At 36.6% G+C, this 20,248-nt stretch overlaps 1 protein-coding gene across 1 annotated transcript in view; it reads left to right on the top strand.

Annotated features, from left to right (window-relative positions):
* The window catches only part of VWA8 (von Willebrand factor A domain containing 8), a 184,488-nt gene that overhangs the window by 64,460 nt on the left and 99,780 nt on the right, over window positions 1-20,248 (top strand). Inside the window, exons 15-20 of the mRNA XM_036379175.2 lie at window positions 1,729-1,897; window positions 2,187-2,264; window positions 4,997-5,112; window positions 6,041-6,147; window positions 8,087-8,193; window positions 12,265-12,336. Coding sequence (XP_036235068.1) covers window positions 1,729-1,897; window positions 2,187-2,264; window positions 4,997-5,112; window positions 6,041-6,147; window positions 8,087-8,193; window positions 12,265-12,336 — 649 coding nt within the window. The remainder of the gene's footprint in view (window positions 1-1,728; window positions 1,898-2,186; window positions 2,265-4,996; window positions 5,113-6,040; window positions 6,148-8,086; window positions 8,194-12,264; window positions 12,337-20,248) is intronic.

Below are 20,248 nucleotides of genomic sequence, written 5' to 3'. Positions count from 1 at the left end.
AGGCTTATGACTTTCAGCTGAGAAAAACTCATACCACTGCCTTTGTTTTCTTTGATACAAGAGACTGCTGTAATTGCCCTGTTGTATCACAGGTTTCTTGTTATGATGTACAGATGAGCCAACTATGCAGTAGGTTTGTCGGTTTATGTCTTCAGTAATTTGTATGGAAAATGACATGGTAACAGCAATATAAACTGCCTAATCAAATTTCACTTGCTTTTTCCAAATGAACATCCTGTATTTTAATAAGAGTACTGTAAAAATAGTTGATGAAAACAAGCCCATCTTGGACAAAATTTGACTGGCTTTTGTATTCTGATGTGTTACTCCATTGTTTCTGCTGCTTCTGGAGATGATCTCTGTTGGTCAAAGCATGGTGCTAATAACACCAAGGTCACAGGTCTGATCTCTCTATGGGTCATTCACTTAAGAGCTGGACTTGATGATCCTTCTGGGTTGCTTTCAGCTCAGAATATTCACTGATTCTGTGAGCTTGCAGGTGTGCTGATTAATGAGTACTGATGAGTGCCCAGTCAGAGGAGGTGAAAATATTACAGAGACAAGGGATACAAAAGATGTGAAGGTGGCAAGATATCAAAATCCAAGGCAGCAGTCTTTTAGTGCCCTAACATACACATCTAAAAGTTGTATATTTAAGTCTGTGTTGCAAGTTCCTGTTATCTTCAGTGGAGTCAAGACTTTTAGTTACCAAATCCTCAAGTGAGAACTGGAAAACACTGACTGAGGGTAGGAGGCCAGTCCCATAAAGAACTAAAAACCAATAATAATAAAAGTACCTTTTACAGCCAGGAACAGTGTGTGTTTTTTCACAGGAAGCTGTGGAGGCAGATAGGATGAAGAAGGGAAGTTCAGAACAGTATTAGAAAAAAAATTTGGACAAAGAGAAATTAAAGCAAATAAAGTTCTATCCTATGATACCTTTGAAGATATGGTTGGGGGTGCTGAAAAAATGAGAGGGGCAGAGTACTGGTTGTGGCTAGACTTTTGTGCTTGGTTGATTTAAGGAGCCAGGACAGCAATGCTGAAGTTCTTGTGAATCTCAGTCTTCCACTGGAAAGACCTGTCTCCTCATGCTGACTCTAAAATGAACCAGGGGTGAAGTGACTGGTTTGGTCTTTGAAGCATAACTTTCAGGAGTGCTATGAAGTTAGACATATTAATCCAAGGACCACAAAGAGCATCTGTAAGGGAATGTTCCTAAACTGTTACTAAATTTAGCTCTTCACAGTATCTAGGCAAATCTCTACAGTGTCATCCTTTCTGTCAGTCTAATTCAGTAAAAGTTACTCATTACTGCAGCTCTGATAGGTCTGCTTTTGTCCCTGAGTCGCCTGTGAGAGACCCTATTCTAGGTAAAGCACTAGTCAAAGTCCATGAAATGAGTGAGATGTGCCCATTTCAGACATACAGCACAGTACTCTGTAGCTTAGTTGGTGGTATTTGTCCATCTTGAGGCATGCAGGTCCTGTTGCAAATGAAGAGACTTGGGTAGACTTATGAGCATTAAAAAAGAGTGTAAATTTTAAAAATTTCAAGTCACTTATGCAGCCTGTGTCTTTTTTTAAAAAATAAAGTTGCATTGCAAATGATCTGGATATGATATATATTTCAGTACAATAACTCATCTTCTTCTCATTTATTGTAAACATTGAATCTGATATTCATTCCTTAAGCCAGGTAATGCATTTTTAAACTCTTTTTTTGCAGGTCTATCTTTCCTATCCATCCTTCTTTCAGAATAGTGGTCTTAGCAGAACCTCCTGTCATTGGAAGTACCACCCAGCAATGGCTGGGTCCAGAGTTTTTGACACTGTTTCTGTTTCATAATGTTCGATCTTTAAGCAAGAGTGAAGAAATTGAAGTTATTAAACAAATGGTAAGTACATTCAGTACTTTAGGCACTTACTGGCTTATTGAACAGGATTATTTGCTACATATAAAATATATTGCTATTTCAATGTAGCATAAAGGACCTGGTTTTTGAAGTTTATCAAAGCAACATACCTGCTTATCTTTTAATGACATAATTCTTATTTTAATATCAAATGCTGCTGTTATAAAAAATACTCTTTGTCATAAAGCAACTGTGGCGACTCTATGGTTATTGCATACATGAAACTTGGATATCTTGCAATAAGATTAATACTGTTTTTCCATTCAACCAGATTCCAAATGTACCCAGTGCTGCTGTGGAAAAGTTGTTGTCAGTAACACACAAGCTTCGGGAGACAAATGATGCCACTGTGAGCCCTTCTTCTTCTTTCCTCTTTCCATTTACTGTCTCCTGCTGTGATTGTCTTTACAAAGGCTAGGTGAAACATGCTAAGCTATAGTGTTATTTCAAAGGCTGCCTGATTGGAAAACCAGCCCCAGAAAGCTATTGCTGGCAATTACTGTGCTGCGTACTATAAACTTCTTTGATTTATGATGTATGTATTTGGAATCTCCCTGTTATAGGAATTTGCACAAATCCCAGAGAACCAAAAACATAACACAGTGAGTCTAGGTATGTGGCTTACAGTGAAACATGCTGAGGTGCCTTTTGAATGTGTATGGATAATAATCACATGTTCAGGTATTTTTTTATTACTTTGCTTAAGTAATTGGAAAATTGATAGCTGAGGTTATTGGGGCTTTTTTTGGCAATAGGAGCTATGTAGTCATTATAAAATAACAATGGGCAGCAGCAGAGATTCAGAAAATAGAATGCTGCAGAACTCCTGGTTGCATTGCTGCTAGAGGCTATTCTGTTAAAGAAGTAATGTCAGGAAAAATAAGTTCTGCTGACAAAGTGACAACAGAATTCTTTAAAAATACAGTTACATCATGGTGAAAAGAAAAAGAAATTATTGCTATGGCAGCTAAAACACAGCATACCTTTGATGTAAGTAAAATGTAAAAAATTTTTGATGGAATCCAGCAGTATCAGCTTAACTGGTACTTAAGAAATTTAATTTGTTGTCCTTAGTTTTCACTATTTTAACATTGATAATAGTTTTTATAGTTTTTCTATTTAAGAAGCTGAGAGAGGCTGTTATGTTCTTTTGAGCTTAAAAAAGTAAGAAAAAATTGACTTTTAGGTACACTGTTGGGGCAGTTGTTATAATCATCGATTGAGCTTCCTACTTCTAATGTATAAATGTATCAGTTTTGACATACTTGGAGACATACCATGCCTGAATAGAGCACCACAAAAATCTTTTCCATATATGTGGATATCTGTAGAATTGTGAAATATCTAAATGAATTATGTGATGCTGAATGAGAAGTAAGTCACAGTATGGTTCGAAAGAGGATTCTTGTAGATCAGTAGTGACATGAGACATGTTGGAGACAGCACACCTGTGCAGAGAGATGAAATGTGTGCCTAATGTACATTAGGCTATTTATAGGGTTGGCTAAGTAAATAAGTGTCTGCCAGAGATTATACTGAAATATTAACCATTGTTTCAAGTTGTTTTGTTAACAACAGAATACCTGTAAACTGTTCACTCTGTGGGCATTGTCCACGTCATTGTAATTGTTTGCTTGATTTACAATAGAATCTGGAGGCCACAATCAAGATCCTGTTGAATTAGACGCCTCATAGATACATGTTAAAAAAATTGTCACTCACACAATTTTATGTTTGCAGTTGTTCAATATAAAAAAACCCAAACAAATCAGGTAATAGAGGAGGAAATTTTGTTGACTATACTTTCAACGACCAGTTGGAAATACTCAGAAGACATGATACAACTTTTCCCCAATTGTCCTATCCTCTATGGATAATAAGGAGAGAACATATACCCTTGCCCTTGCTTCAGGCATGGCTGAGTAGGTCATGAAGTAACTCATGAAATGTCATCATTTACAGTGCTTGCTTGTAAACTATGGTTGTTCAGAAGATGCTTCACAATCTTCTGTCAGTGAAAGCAGGAGGAACAGGAATAGTAATCTTTGCAGTTACCCCTATCTAAATAATTCTTGCTCATTGCTCAGAGATATGCTAAAAAGCATTATTCTTTCCTTTCTCATAATTTGAGAGAAGTTTTGTGTGATTTCATAGAGCTGACTTTTTTTTTTTTGCAGTTAGAAATTTTATATAAACTTGTGCAAACCCAAACAAAACATTTTGAAATTACCTAATTAAAATATTTCACTTGACCCAGGCAAAACATGGCGTGACTTATCAGATCACACTCATTGTTGTGTGTTTCCTGCTAAAATAAGGAACCTATTTGTATTAGATACCTTCATCCGGTAGATATAATTATAGAATGATTTCTTTCTCAGTCTTTGGATCCTTCTTTAAATACATGGTTGCTTGTTTTGTGATTCTTTCTGTTTGGTTTTTTAAATTTTGCTGTGTTTGTTTGAGGTCTGCCTTCCCAAGCATTGAATAATTTCTGTAAATCTTTGCTGGTTCATGTCCAGTTTTTAGCATTTGTTTTAATATGTGGACAAGAGCAAAGGACACAGTGTTCCAGTAATGGCCCGCCCAGAAGGCGTGTGCAGAGGTGATACAATCTCCATACTGCTGCCCAGTGTTGTCTTGTTTATGTCTAAGAATTCTGCCAGACCTTTTTGCCAGAGCATTACATGTGGAACTCATATTTAGTTTGTGAAGAGCAGATGACTTTTTAGCACATTGATCCTTTCACAGTAACTAACCTGCTTTTTATTGCAGATATTAAAGTTATGGTTTATATTGCACATAAAATTCAGTTCACAGCACATTTTTCTTCCTGTTGCTTATCAAGTGATATTTTAAGACTAATCTTTTGGTGTCATAACGATTTCCATGACAGTGACTTACTGCAAAAATACAAGCTTGCCTATTAAAGTGCACGATTTGCTGTAGAAGGCGCAAAGCATCTATGAATCAGGAGAAAAGTTGAAATTATTCCTTTTGGATTGCATTTTTCTCCTGACTTGTTTGCTCTAAATCCCTCACACGAATTGAATAATTAAACTACCCTGTATTCTTTGACAGGCACAGTCACTGGCCTCATTTTTATCTACTCGACAACTGTTGCGAATTTGCCGTCGACTGTCACAACATCCAGATGAAAGCCTTTATGATGCAGTTAATAAAGCCTGCCTTTCCAGGTAGAACTGCTAGATTTGGTGGAAGTTCCAAGAGCTTCTTGGTCAGTGGCTAACATGCAAGATAGCTATTAATGTGTTTTAGTAATTAGTGCAATTGCTGTCTTCCTCCTTGAAGTTAGTAATTTCTGTAAGAATATTTCTGTGGTATTATCAAACCTGGAAGATAAGTAGAAAGGAGTTGGTACGCTTTTCCCATCTTTATGAAGATATGTCATTGCATTATATAAATTAGGTCACCATTATCAGCATAGCTTCACTGTCTAAAAACACTCAAAGCAGAGCCATATTAATGTCTAGTTTGACTTAGGTTTCATGGACACTTGGTTTCAGTTCTAAAAGCTGTATCTAGAAGAGTTACAAGAGTTTTGTTTGCTTTGAGATTTTGTTTGTGGGTTTTGGTCTGTTTGGGGATTTTTTGAGGTTTTTTCCTCTCCAAAAGAAAGCAAGTTGTTATGATCAAAAGGTTTGGAAAACTGACAGGGTCTAGTTCTAGACATCTCAGAGCTTACTCTCTCTCTGAGATCCAAGTGAATTGAGTAATGAGAAAAGGTATTTCCAAAAGCAATTGTTTCTGTTGTGGCTCTTACTTGTAATAGATGAGGACATTACATGCCTCCTGTTCTAAATCACCCTCCATTACAACCCTATTGCAATATTTGATAACATTGAAGCCTTTAAAAAAGAGTGCACCACCACAAGTGTAGTTCGTTGCCTATGAAAGAAGCTCAGTTCCTCTCCTTGGGGACCGGTGAAATGTGGAAGGCATTTTGTGAAAGGAATAGACATTCAGGATTTGGAGGTGCAAGTGAATCTTCATTTTAGATTACCAATTACATTAGATTTAGATTTTTAGATTACAGAAAATACTGAAAACTTTTGAAAGAAAAACCTTTAAAATACAGCCTCCCTATTATTCTCCTTCTTTTAGATTTTTACCAAACCTTGCCAGATCAGCTTTACACAAAAATCTGCAGGATTCTGGTATTGAAACAAGTCCAGATGACACAGAAAAACTAGAGGGAAAGGATTACACATGTAAGCTTCTGCTATGTTTTTTTTCCTGTTCTGCATGAATGTTACTCAAATTGCTGGATGTATAAAGGTGTACTAGTTATCCTCAAAATTAAATGTAATTTGCTTCATTTGTATCTCTGACCTTGTTCTATCAGACCGTGTTGCTGCTCTCAGTATATTGTAATGTCTGCTGAGTTCCCTGCTCATAGAATTTTGTTTTCCATCATGTTTAAGTGTTTCTCAGTCTATAAGATCCATGGTCTCAGGCTTTTAGTACTGCTTTTTCATTTTTCATCACTGATAGTTAGTCCTCTGTAGAGTTACAGCCTTAGTTTGATCTTAACATTTTTCTGTTCTGTTTTTTTACATTGCTGCTTTCTCTCCCCTCTTAAAATCACCTTTTTTTTTTTTTTTGAGATTCTTCTAGAAGTTTTGTGCCATCATTTGCTTTCATTCTTGCACACACTTCTTTGTTGCTCTCTTTATTCTCTTTAAATTGCTGTAGTAGTTGCATGTCATCTTAATTGAGCAGGTCTTAGTTTCTTTGGCTTATCCAACTTGTAATCATCTGTAGTCGCCTTCAGGGCCATGCATATATTTCTGCTTCTGCCATTTTTCTCACTTCTGCTTTCTTATTCCTGTATGACCCCCTTCGTGCTAGCTCTATATCTTTTCATATCCTCTGTCAGGCAGCATACTATGAGCAATTTGCCATTTTCCATTCATATATTTTTCCTGTTCTCTGCCTCACCAGTGTTATCTCTGCTCTTGTTCTTCTGTATGTTTGTTCCCAGTTTTGTGATGTATTAGATTGCTGTATTTTTACTGTTAGATCTGTGCAGTGGTAAACGCATCTTTGGTTTTAATTCATGTGGATTCTATTTTTATGAATTTATTAATGTCTGTGTATATAGAAGTACATATTTTATATGATATATTAATATCTATATTTTATATCTTTTATATATATATATCTTTTATATCTTATATATATCTTATATGTCTTTTATAAGATATATTAATGGATATATAGTTTCTATTATATCAGTACAATATGTGTATGCAAGTATATACAAATATCTATGCAGCCATATGTATATACATATATATCTGCAACCATCTATGTATTATTGCATCTCTTATTCACATTATATATAATCTGGATACATCTCTTGAATTTTCTGTGTTTCTCTGTTTCATGCCATAAAGGCAAACAGCTAAAAACATCTGTCTAGAAATAAGGGTATTTTCAGTTTTACCATGCCAGATTAAGAAATTAGTAGCAAAAATAAAATTTTTTTATTGCATTTTTTATTAATTACACTTATTTTTTATTTTCCTAAGTACTGAATTTATGGTTCTTTTGATCTATGAAAAGTTTTTAATGTACTTTATTCTCGGGGCTGTAGTTGAGGGGTATTTCAACTGTGCAGTGCTGAAAGGGAGAATCAGCAGTGGCTCTGTGCTGTTGTGGTAGATGTGCTCCCCCTCTAAGCTGAGCCCCCACACAGCTTTGTTACCTCATGTCCGTGCCTCACTCCACAGTGGGACAGGGGAAGACAGAAGAATGGAAGTGTGAAACCTTGTGGATTGAGAAAATATAGCCTAAAAGTATTGGTGATGTTCCAGTAATACAAGGAGAGTGTCAAATTAGACCAAGGCAGTGCTCACAATTTCTGATATTTCTTATGGTCCTTTTCGTGTAAGATCACCTTTTTATCATTTATTGTAATACACTTATTTAGAGTTTTAAAGAGAATTCAAATTCATGATAATGCAGCCTTTTGTAAATTGATACTCTACCAAATGTTTTCTTTCTTTAGATAGAAATAATTAACTGCAAACCAGAGCCTTGTTAGAATCTGTAAATCGTTACTTGCGAATGCTAGGTATTGATTGCATTGTCTGCTTAGATGATGTTGTAAGAAATACATTTGTTTGTTTCCTGGAAAATGACTAGGTGAAATAAACAACGGGATTCTGAAGATAGGCTCTGTGACCATGCCAATATATAACTCAGCAGAGAAAATGAAAGTGCCAGATGTTTTGTTTTATGAAAATGCACAAGTAAGTACAAATCGCTGACTTCTGAGTTAGAAAAGTTTGTTAAATGTGTACTAATGGGTATGCTTATATGTGTAGTAAATAATGTACTAAATAAATTTTAAGGATATATTTCTGAAGTAGTTTCCTTAGTCTTAAATTTTTCTCATAGCATTTGGTGGTCATTTTAGACATATCTTCAGCCCCGTGTGAAGAGATTATAACAATTCTGTTGAACATTTTGTTTGTTTACTGCTGCTGGACTGATCCACCCTTAGGGCTGGATTGTAGATTGCATCCTGAGGCTGTGTTTTACAGACCTGTTGCATAAAGTTGTACCTTCCTGGGGTGGGTTGACCTTGGCTGAACTCCAGGTGCCCACCAAGCCACTATCATTCCCCCTTCCCAGGTGGAGAGGGGAGAGAAAACAGTCTGGAAAAAAACTCCTAGGTTGAGATAAGGCAGTTTATTAAGAAAAAGCAAAAGCAAAAATTTTTGTGTGCACAATCAAAAAGAAAAACCAACAATTTAAATCTCTACTTCCCACTAGCAAGTGATGTTCAGCCACTCTCCAGGAAGCTGTGGGCTTCAGCACATGTGGTGGTTGCTTGGGAAGGCAAACATTGTAAATAACAAATGCCCCCCACTCCTACTCCTTTTCTTAACTTTTGTAGCTGAGCTGATGTCATATGGTATGGAATATACCTGTGGTTACTTTGGGTCAGTTGGCCTAGGTGTGTCCTATCCCAGGATTTTGCCTACCCTGGACTACTGATGGGGGGGAAGTGCTGGGGAGACAGTGTTGGTGCTGTGCCAGCCCTGCTCAGCAGGAGCTAAAGCACTGGAGAGGCCGCCTCAACTCAGGACAGAGTGGGACAATCCCCTCCCTTGCCCGCTGGCCCTGCTGTGTCTGATGCCCCCCAGGACAGGGTTGGCCCTCCTGGCTGCCAGGGCACTGCTGACTCATGTTCAACTTGCCATTGACCAGGAGATCCAGGTCCCTTTCCATGGCACTGCTCTCCAGCCTCTCATTCCCCAGTCTGTCTGTACATCCAGGGTTGCCCCATCCCAGGTACAGAATCCGGCACTTGCCCTTGTTGGACTTCAAATGGGTGATGATTCCCCAGCCCTCTGATTTGTCAAGACCTCTCTGCAGGGCCTCCCTGTCCTCAAGGAAGTCTACAGCTCTTCCCAGTTTTGTGTCATCTGAGAACTTGCTTAGCATCCCTTCCCATTCTTTAGTATCCCTTCCAAGACAATTATGAAGATGATGAAGAACAGAAGGCTTAAGTTGGAGCCCTGTGGAATGCCACTACTGACTGATGTCACCCCATTCACTACAACCCTTCATGCCCAACCAGCTCCATCTCAGCCAGACCCAATACTCTCCTTTACATGAGAATTAATATTGCATATTTGAAAAGGAAGGAGAATAGTACTTAGAAAAGTAGTTATTAGAGTTATTAATTATTTCTTTTAAATAGTTTACCTTATTAATTAGGCATTAGTGTCAATTAGTTCATAGTAGTAGTAAAGAGTGGTTAATAAATACAAGGAAAAGCAAGGGCTTTGTGACCAGGCTTTTTGGTTTCTCCAGCACCCCGTTTTGTAGAGCAGATTTCTTCTCTGTCTAGCATAAAAGCCTAGGAAGAGATTTGATCTCTTGGTTACCTTTAAAATATTTTCCTACTGAAAGGCAATACTGATAGCATGATCTTGTGAAATACTTTGCTTTTAGGGGCCTGGTATGGGTTTCCATACTTTCTTTTCCGAGTCTTTTTTGTACCTCATTTATAATTTTGCCCCAGAAAGACTATGCTATGTGGGTATCACCTATTGAAGGTGATGACAAGCCATGTAAGGGGAACAGATGACAGACTTCATCTTCCCTACTAACATTTCATGTGAGATTTTGTTCTGTTACCATTTTGATAAAGCATATAACTTGTGTCTGTTGGAAAGGAAATCCTGAGTTCTCCTAGGACTTACCACCTGCTTTGCTTTTTCCACCTTCTCGCTTATAGCTTCAGAAAACTGTAGACAAAACTGCATTCAGATTTTATTCAGTGAACCTCTGTTAAAATTGCTGCAGAGAGCCTCTGTTAAAATTGCTGCTGCTCTGTATCTTTCTTTGAATAGATATGCCTGCTAAAAGCTAAAGGAAACAGCAACCAAATACCAGTCAGGATAGGTGTTCCAATTTCTAAATGAATTCTACTCTTATTTTCTGTATTGCTACTTTTCAGTTTGGTGATTCAAGTGCTACAATGATCATTTAACAAAACCTGCTGGAGAACAAATTTTATTTGAGTTTAGTGCAGTGCTTTCTTACCTAAAGCTACAGAAATAAGCTGAAAACAGAGAAAAAATATGTCCTCAGCCCTTTGTAGTGCTGCACAGTGTAATGAAACACATAGATTTTTGCCTTTGTATGTTTGGTCTTGAAACAATTCACATTACAGTGAAATTTAATATTGCCATAAAACATTGCTGTTGGTCCACAACAGGTGTCATAGGGATGGGAATAATTTTTTTTAGGTAATATGCCAAATGCAATTTTCAGACAAGGCACTGGGGAACATGGATTGATAAAGGTGATGGATGCGTCTACTTACAACTCCTTTGCCTAAATAGGTAGTATTAAATGTCTGCAGGTATCATAATACAATGCTAATTTAAGTCCTGGTGCAAAAAAAGAACCAACAAAAGAAGAAGTATCAATACATAGTATTTCTGGTGGTAAGCTGCTTTGCAAGGGAACCATAATGTATGTATATTTATTAATCTAGGATTAAAAAAAAGTCATCAAAAGGATTGTATTTGTGCCTTAGAAATAAAATTTAAAATTGTAAGCAGTGTGTGTGGTAAACTGACTTACTAGAATTTCTCCTATATCTGGCCAAATTTATTTTCCTCAGTTATAAATTTCTAGTGTATACACATGCAAAAAAATATTATAATTTGCCTTGAAGTGCTCTCCTTAAATGGTGTGTTGAGCATTCAGTAGTCTTTTGAAATGCCTGGTTAGGATTTCACGGTATTAAGCTATGTTTACAAGAGTTTCTTTCCCCACCCCCAGCCTGTGTTCTAGACAGATTTGGAAATTTAAAATATCCTTCACACAGAAACAAAGGGGTTTTATGCTCAGAAATTATAAGCAAGCTGCTGATTTTTAATTTTTATATTAATCAAGTCCTAGAGATAAGATGATAATGTATTTATTTAAAGACAATCATTCATTTCTCTAAGTAGGTTGACTGACCTACTTACAGATGACCTATTTTTACTAGATACAGTGGAGAAATATACACGACTTTATTGCGAGTAAAGTAGTCTGCATTGCCACATTATCCTGAAATCCTTACTATCCTTTGAAACAAATAATTTGTGAGAAGCGAGATAAGGTTAAAGGATGTACAGTATGTGTTACCTGTTATGATACTGGATATATGCAAAAATATACCTCCAGCATTTTGGCTTGAATTAGGCACATATGAACTTATAATTAATAAAAATTTAATGGGCACATATTGTAAGATAAATATAGACACTTTCGGACTTGAATATGCATATTCCTGTCTTTATTTTCCTTGAAAATAAAGTTTGATTAGAACAGAAAAAGTAGATTTGTTATTAAGTTAGACCTGGTGTTTAATGTTCAATAATATATATGTGTGTAATTAGCATATGTCTTTGATTCTCTCTATTTGGTTTCTGCAATGTTCTACTAGGATATTGTTGGAAGGTTGGCACAAACTAAAGAAAGTTCTTACAGTCTGGGTGACAAGCATTCAGCTAGGCTAAAAGGAAACATACAAGGAATGATTACAGAGAATTAAAAGTAGGGAAATCAGGCTCCCACAATGAGTTTGAGCAGAGGATGTAAATGCTTCCTTGTTCTAATTACTGGATATATTGCCTCTGCTATTATTGGCTGAGAGGCTCTTGGTATAAAATAAATAGCTATAAGTATAAAGCTCAAAAATATCTGGCCCCAAATGCTTGAAGTTACGTTCCTGTTGTACCACTGTCATTAGTGAATGCATAAACCTGAGAGCATAAAATCAAGTGAAAATTTTGTGGTTTTTTCTCTAGCATATGATGGTAATGGAAGATATGCTCAAGGACTTTCTGCTGGGAGAACATCTTCTTTTAGTTGGCAACCAGGTGAGCGAAATATTTCTTGCAATGCATGGAACAAATTTGTTATTCAATAATATAATTAAATCTCTGTTTTGCTTCTTTGTAATTGCATTCATTTCTGTTACTGAGGTATTTGGCCCATTTTTCAATTCCTTATTTTGCATTGTCCAGGGGTTTTATAGGCACACATTTGTGGAAAATGTAAATGCCGTAAATGTGTTGTATATGGCTGTCAGAGTAAAAAGTCAAGACAATAATCACAGAATATTCTGAGTTGGAAGGGACCCACAAGGATTATGAAAGTACAACTCCTCGTCCTGCAAAGGACCATCCTCAAGAATCACATGCTGTGCCTGAAAGTGCTGACCAAATGCTTCTTAAACTCTGTCAAGCCTGACCAATCCCCTGGGGAGCCTGTTGCAGTGCCCAAACGCCCTCTGGGTGAAAAACCTTTTTCTGATACCCAATCTAAACCTCTCTTGACATAGTAATAGCTGTATGTAACATTAGCATTAAAATCTTCAGTTAATGGCTTTGGTTATCCTTCTTGACTATGTATCAAACCACTCCTTTAAAATCTCCAGTGGTAGGTAAGAGGTGTACACTTCAGTATTACATAAATCTTACTGACAGCCAAATATTCATTTTCTCTAAAAAAGTAACAGATTTGTATAGTTCTTTGACTGGTATCTTTGCTTATCAATACCTCATTGTTGAGATTGGTTTTTCCCCCAAAAGTAATCCCCCTTTAGTTTAGCTGTCCCTTAGCAAGGATACAATAATTTTTTAGCAGATGTTTCTCTTTTTGTTTTGCAGTAGTCTGTAAAACATGTCTAACACAAAGCACTAACAATCTAACCAACACGGCAATGAATATAAAATGCTAATTATTATTAATGTGCATATATTGAATTATACTCTCATCTGTTTAACATCCTTGTTATCAACTTGAATTTACAAAGACGGTTTATTTGAAACCTCTGTAGACTTTTGAAGGATAATGCCAGCTTCTCCAAAAGGTTTAATCTCTTCATAAATAGAAATTGATCTATTTCATGAATGAAACAAGATCTATTTATTGTATTTCATAAACAGTGCTGTCTATGCCTGCTTCCAAGCTGGTATCGAAAATGTTATGTAGTACAGATTGCCTGCAGCAATTGCTGGCAAGGAATAGGAGGAGCAGGCTGAACCACGAGAAAACAGAGGCAGGGACAGAGTCCTTAATGATAACTTTTGCAGTCCCTCAGTGCTAAAGCAAGAGTAGTAGGTGTGGGGACAGCAGCCATGGTCACCCAAGTGCTCAGTGGCTGCCAGACTGGTCCATGGTGAATGAGGCAAGTCTGAGATCAAGCTGGGAAGTCAAGTCAGCAGGTCCTGGCTGGGATCAGCAAGATACAGGGCCAAGCATAGCATCGCCTCAGTGCAGGCTGGGAAGGAACCAAGGAAAGGGCTTGAGTGTAAATGCAGCTCCCATGGCATGGGGGACAAAAGGAACCCTGGCAAAGCAGGAAAACTGTGTCAGAGCTGACCTTCAATACAACAAGTAAAACCCTAGGTGTGGGGAAAGAGCTTGTTTATACCAGTGGTAAATCCGAGCTCTGACACGTGCCTCATTTGGCAGAAAAGTTTTGAAGACTATGCAAGTACAATTATTAGGATATAATGGATTTTTCCAGCAGATGTATTCTCATTCTAATAATTTAATGCATGTCAGATTTTCTTCCATCCTTTGAGTCTCTACTTGAAGACAGCATTAAAAGATTTGACTGGATTGAAGTATTGGAACATATTGCTTTGATTCCAGACATCAGCTCAGCTGTACCATTAAGTTGGAAAATTAGTTGATTTGCTGTGCTTTCTCTTTGGCAAATCAGCAGTACAATTGTTTTTTTTTAATTGCTAACATACTTTTGAGTACTTCCAGGTTTACTCTTTACAAATTTGTTCCAGAGTTTTTATGTCTGACTAAGAAAAGACCAACAGGCCTTTTCCTTTCAAAATACTGTTTTTAAGTTTGAAGTGCTGTATTTGCCATTCTGCAGTCTTTTCAGTACCACAGCAATCATTCTTCATTTCTCGGCAATGGTCACTAACCACTTAGAAATTCCTTGGCTAATTCCTTAAATATTTTACTGTAAATTTGTGCAGCTAGTGATGAATCATGTTCAAGTACTTTAAAAGCAACCACATTGCATCAATTGTGCTTTCATGCAGTATGTGTAGATACCTCAATGAAGATATTAGTGTTTTCATAAATTTTTTGTAAAGAAAATTATTTTAAAAAAACATTCTTTTTTTTTTCTGTTCAGTCACTTTTATCAGTTCAGCCTGTATAAGAAGCTAGAGTTTTGTGATGTCTTGATATATACATCAGTGTGTACTTGTTTTTCCCATTTGGAAAAAACAGATAATGATTTTGAGGAGATACAAAGTACTGTTTTGAGTTCCTTTCTCTTAAGTGTCTTATTAGTGAACGAGTGAATCATGGAAATTCAGTGTATTAACTGAAAATTCAAATTCTCTGAACTGGAGTATTTCAAAACATAGGACTAACATCCCTTTGAATGCTTGTGTCATTTCCTAGATATTTAATTGAGTTGGCATTTACCCTAAGACATAATTTGGTCTTTTAAAATAATGACTGTGTAAGTATCTCCATTCAGCTGTGATTTAATGTGCAAGCTTGACCTGTAGTCTTTCTTTTAGAGTCTGGATTTGGTTTTGGTTGGTTGACTTAATGTGTTTTTCCACCTTTGCCTCTTCTATTTGCACAACACATGTACACACACAAGATTCCTGTTGGCTTAAGACCTCTGTCTTTTCAAAGTCTGTAAGTGTGGTTTCTTCTATAACTCTAAGAGCTGCCTGATGAGAACCCTTTTACCAAGACTGTTTTCAAGGTACAGACTCTGATGATTATTATCAGTAAATTATAATTAAATTATCTTGGTGGATGTTAGGACCTGGCTTTCTTAATGAAATGGAGGAGAGTTTGAAGACAATGTAAGATGCCAACAGATATTTTTAGAAGTACTCAGCTTCTGAAGTAAACTGCTTTACAGCACTTCATTGATGTTTGTTCCCTGGGGCTTATATGGCCTAGGATTTCACAGTATAAATGTTTTACATGAAATATAAATATTTGTTTACAGTGGTTGATGATTTACTTTGGATGTGTTTCCATTTTGTATACAAACAAACCGGTTTCTTTGAGTTCATATGATATGATATGATAGATATGAATTTCCAGCTATGAAATAGCTTCCAAGTAAAGGACATGCCAGTGCCTTAACTATGGTTTCTGATATTGCTTCCTGAATGAGCCTGTAGTCTGAGTGTGAATGAATCCATCTATAGTTTTTCAAAGCACCTGCAAAGCAGCTCCTTCTTTGGCTGAGAGTAAGAAGCTGCATATTACTCTCACACCAGCAGGCAAAGAACAGCAAGAACCCCCAGTTATTTCAAATGTTGCAATGACTGTTATGTACTCATTAAATACAGGTCTTGCAGCTTTTGAGCTTCAGGAGACAGACTGGATAGTGATTCTTACTACCTAGGAAAATTTTTAGACTGTGTTTTTGTGATATTTTTCCTGATAGACAATGTGCAGTTCTTTGATTGGCCACTACATGCTGTCTTTTACTGTCTCCTTGGATTTTCTTTGGCAAATGCAAGAGAAACTATGTTAATAAATAGAATTTGTTTATGTGGAAAACCTTTGGAAAGAGCATTGGCTGAAATGATTTTATTTCATCTCACAATTTTAAAGGTTAAATATAACATTTCACAAATTGTTGTGTTTGGAGGTTATGTAAAGAGATGTGTTGGATGCTTTCACCTTTATTAGTCATAGGTGAGGTCTTGGCAGCCATCATCTGTCTTTGAAGATACCACACATAGTATTTATAGTTACTTATTATAGTTACTTATATATAGTTATTTATAGGATCTGTGGCTTCCTGGATAGAGAAGGCTCACAACCTTCTCACTTCTGAATTGTTTTATTACCATGAAATTCTAAAACACTCAGCAGCATGTTAAGCAAAATTGAGGTTATTTTATTTGGCATCACTCTGTTGCCACGAGTTATTGAATGAGCTGTTCAGAAGGAGAATGAAGAATTCTATGAAGGTGCTAAATGTTGTAAATAATCTGAAAGAAACTCTAGCAACACTTGTTTCAAGTGTTGATGTGAACCCACAGTAAGCAGAAATACATGAATTATGAGTACTATGTCCAGCCTATGAAGGCTATGAGTGTCCTATGGGTGGACTGGAGCTTCTCTCTTATGTGCAAAGGTTGAGGGAGCAGGGCCTCTATAGCTTGTGGAAGGGCATCTTGTCAAATCTTTGGGGTCTTGTATACAAATACCTTAAGGGTGGTTGTCGAGGCAACAGGGCCCAATTCTTTTCAGTGGTGCTCAGCAATAGGACAAGGGCATCGGGCACAAACTGAAACACAGGAAGTTCCATCTGAATACAAGAAAAAACTTCTTTACTGTGAAAGTGAAAGAGCATTGGAACACGCTGCCCAGGGAGGCCATGAAGTCTCCTTCCCTGGAGATTCTCAAAACCCTCCTTAATGCAATCCTCTGCAATCTGCTGTAGGTGAACCTGCTTTAGCAGGGTGGTTGGACTAGATGATCTCCAGAGTTCCCTTTCAACCCCAACTATTCAGTGATTAAAAGGACTTAGAAATGTAATAGCATTCTGGTACATTTGCTAATATATTTCCCTGACAATGTAATTTCATCCTTTCTGCTGCCTTTCTTTAACTGGGAGATCAACTTACATGAATTCTTGGGCTCACACTAGGAATTTATTTTATTCTTGAAGAATTTAGAAGGACAAATGATTGAGTCTTTCTTAAAGATATTTAAAATGACATGCTTGATTAGATCTTTTCTTCTAATATAATATTTTCATTTCTAACTCATTGTGAAATTGAATTAGGTGCAAACTGAGAATGTAATAATATCAGTCATCAAAAAACTTGAAATAGCAAATGCTTGGCATTTCAACTTTTCTAGAAATAAGTCTTGTTTTCCTGCTTAAACATGTTTAAAAATAGACAGTTTCTTCTGCAAGTCAAGAATGTACTATCCCAAACCAATTTTTTATTATTATTGTAAGCATGAAGAAACTGAGCTCCAAATGAGTTAAATTGGACCAAATACAATGATATTTCTTGTCTAGGGAATTAGGTATGACAGTTGTGGAAAACTCGGAAAATATTCTCTTTGACTTGGTACAGTCAGTGTGTACACATCCGAGAATAGCCATGCTTCTGAAATGTGTTTCTGCTTACAGTATTGCTTTCTGCCTTTACACATTAAACTGGAGAACCAGAATTAAATAATAAACAATGAATTGATTTTTCTTTTGGATACTTCTTCTCACAGATTCTTTCCATAATATGCTTCTCTCCATTGGACCACAGTTGTCTTACCTCACTAGAAATGCAATGATTGTATTTAGCCTGACAGGGCTCTGGTTCTACTTAAAGTCAGAAAAAGGCATCAACTCTACAAGCTTATCTATAACTACAGTCAGAGATGCATCCAAAGTATTCCATTCATGATTTCTAACAGGGAATTAAGTTGACTCTTACGGTGAAATTTTCTTCTTTTGCTGCCACTATAATTTTGGTGTGCCCCAGATGATAAACTTGTAATAAAAAAAAAAATCAGATACTAAACCACAGAACACTTACTTTTGTATCTGATGAATATGTAGATTGCATCTAGGGCAGGAGTTAAAGTCACCACTGCTTTTGTATTTAAATTTGTTGCTAACATTCAAGCAAGGTAGCCGTGATAGGGTCGATTGCAGTGGTCCTCCAGTAGCAATGTCTAGAGTCTGCTGGTGGCACACCTTCTGCAGATATTCAAATGCATTACTCACATTTGTTCCAAGCAGGGCTTCTCAACACCTGGAGTGTGTGAAATAATTCTGCATAGGTACTGCGAGTTGCTTTGGTGATAATAGAACACTTTTTTAGAAAGCCAGCGACACATCCTCTGGACTAAAAATCGCAGCCTCAGCCATAATTGCCTCAGCAATACATGCATTGCAATGTCTTTGTTGACAGAAAGACCAAAGCTGTGAAAGGTGGTTTGGTGCTAGACCCAGGGTTAGAAATGGAGCATTATGAAAAGTGTTTTCATTTTCTTTATTTTCATTGTTCAGTGAAAAGTTTCTGTGATAATGATAATACAACACTTCTGTGATGTTAAAAACTGAGAACCCTGACATGAGGGCTCTATGTACTAAAATTGTTAACTCAGATTTGTCTTTCATTCTCTAATGCAATTTTAAAATTAATTATGAAATGAAACTTGTTGAAGTGAAAAATTGATAAACTGCTTTTTTACCAGTTTCAAAATTTGTTTCATTCTTTCGTAATGAAACAGGTGCTCTGATATGGAGACGATGTGATTGCAGTGTTTCAGCTGAAGGGCAGTACTGAACAGCACAACATGGCAACCTCTTCAGCTGGTTCAGTATGACCTGCAAATCATTTAAAAGAAAATAAAAATGAGGCAGCCTGGTTTAGATTTTTTTTTTTTCTGAAGAGGCAGACTGTTAATTTCAAAAACTTCGGTCCAATTCCTTTGGACTATAACTTTATTGTCTTTATTTGGGCTGTGCAAGGGACAAATTTCAGTTGTCAGTTCTGCATCCTGAATTGCAAAATGTCTCCTGGGACTTATAACAACCTTGTTTATATTTGAAGCTGCAGCTTCTGCTAGGAAATTAAGCCATTTCATCCTTGGTAGCAAGTGTTTACAGTGTCAGTTAGAAGGATTTTTAACTAAGGGATTATTTTGCCTTCTAATTGCATAATTTCTTGTTTGTTATTCATTAGTGCAGATATTTACTTCCCATTTTTCTATTTCAGTTATCCCATATGTCTGATGGAGTAAAAATTGTCTAATATTTGCTTTCTGAAGTATTTTTATTCTCTTCAGTTGAAACACCAACACAGATGTTCTTTTCTCTCTAATTAGCATATGTTTATATTTCTGTTAAATTAAGTAACTGCAATAGTGTGTATATAATATAAATAGCACACAGCAAGTGTTAATGGCAAACTGGCTTGCCCTCTGAATGTTACCTTAGCCTGCAATAATTGCAAAATTTTATGAGATTATGTTCTGAATCCAATCCAAGTTCAGCTCAATCTTTTAGTATGTTCATATGAAAGATAGTTCAGGTTATTCCTGTTTAAATAGTTTGTTGCTAGCAATGTGGATGTCGAGAAGATCCAGCTTGATCTTTGGCAGTAAGGGCAAAGGAGGGTGAGTGTTGCCATTTTTGTAATTTCTTGTTTCTTGGGTGCCTGTAACTAGAGTTGGTTTGGTTTTTATTTTTCCAAAATGTGTTAGCATTTTCCCCATTTCTTGTTCGCCTGAAGAAGACTACTATACACATATTCTTTATCCCATGGGGGTAAGGTGAATTTGGAATAAACTTGTTCTTTTTGGACTTACACTAATGCATAGTACTTAAGGAACAAATTCATCCAAACTTTTGGTTTTTGGAGTTTCTTAATAGTGCTAAAGAGCCTTCCAAATATCTTTGGTCCCTTCCTTCCTTTCTGTGATATTGTGACTTCTCAGTGGAGTAGCTGAGACCTAGAGGAACGGTAACTTGTCATGGAGTAGGAATGTAGAGGGCTGGAATCAAAAAGCTTTGAGGAGAACTTTGCTGCAGCTACTGTTGCCAACCAAAGATTTTATGTGGTACACCACAGCCTCTGTGAAGGCACACAATGTACCCTCTGAAGCAGTTTAGTCTAGAAGTTAGGCAATGTTAACTTGTTTCTAATAGCTAAAACCTGGTGGGAATGCCTTTTGGCTTTTAAATACTGCATGCACCTTTTAAAAATGTACGATGTTCTGAAATTCAAGTATACTTAAATAAAAGGAAAT

The sequence above is a fragment of the Molothrus ater genome, chromosome 2 (genome assembly GCF_012460135.2).
Source record: "Molothrus ater isolate BHLD 08-10-18 breed brown headed cowbird chromosome 2, BPBGC_Mater_1.1, whole genome shotgun sequence".
Classification (NCBI taxonomy): domain Eukaryota; kingdom Metazoa; phylum Chordata; class Aves; order Passeriformes; family Icteridae; genus Molothrus; species Molothrus ater.
This window is presented reverse-complemented; position numbering and strand designations above follow the sequence as displayed.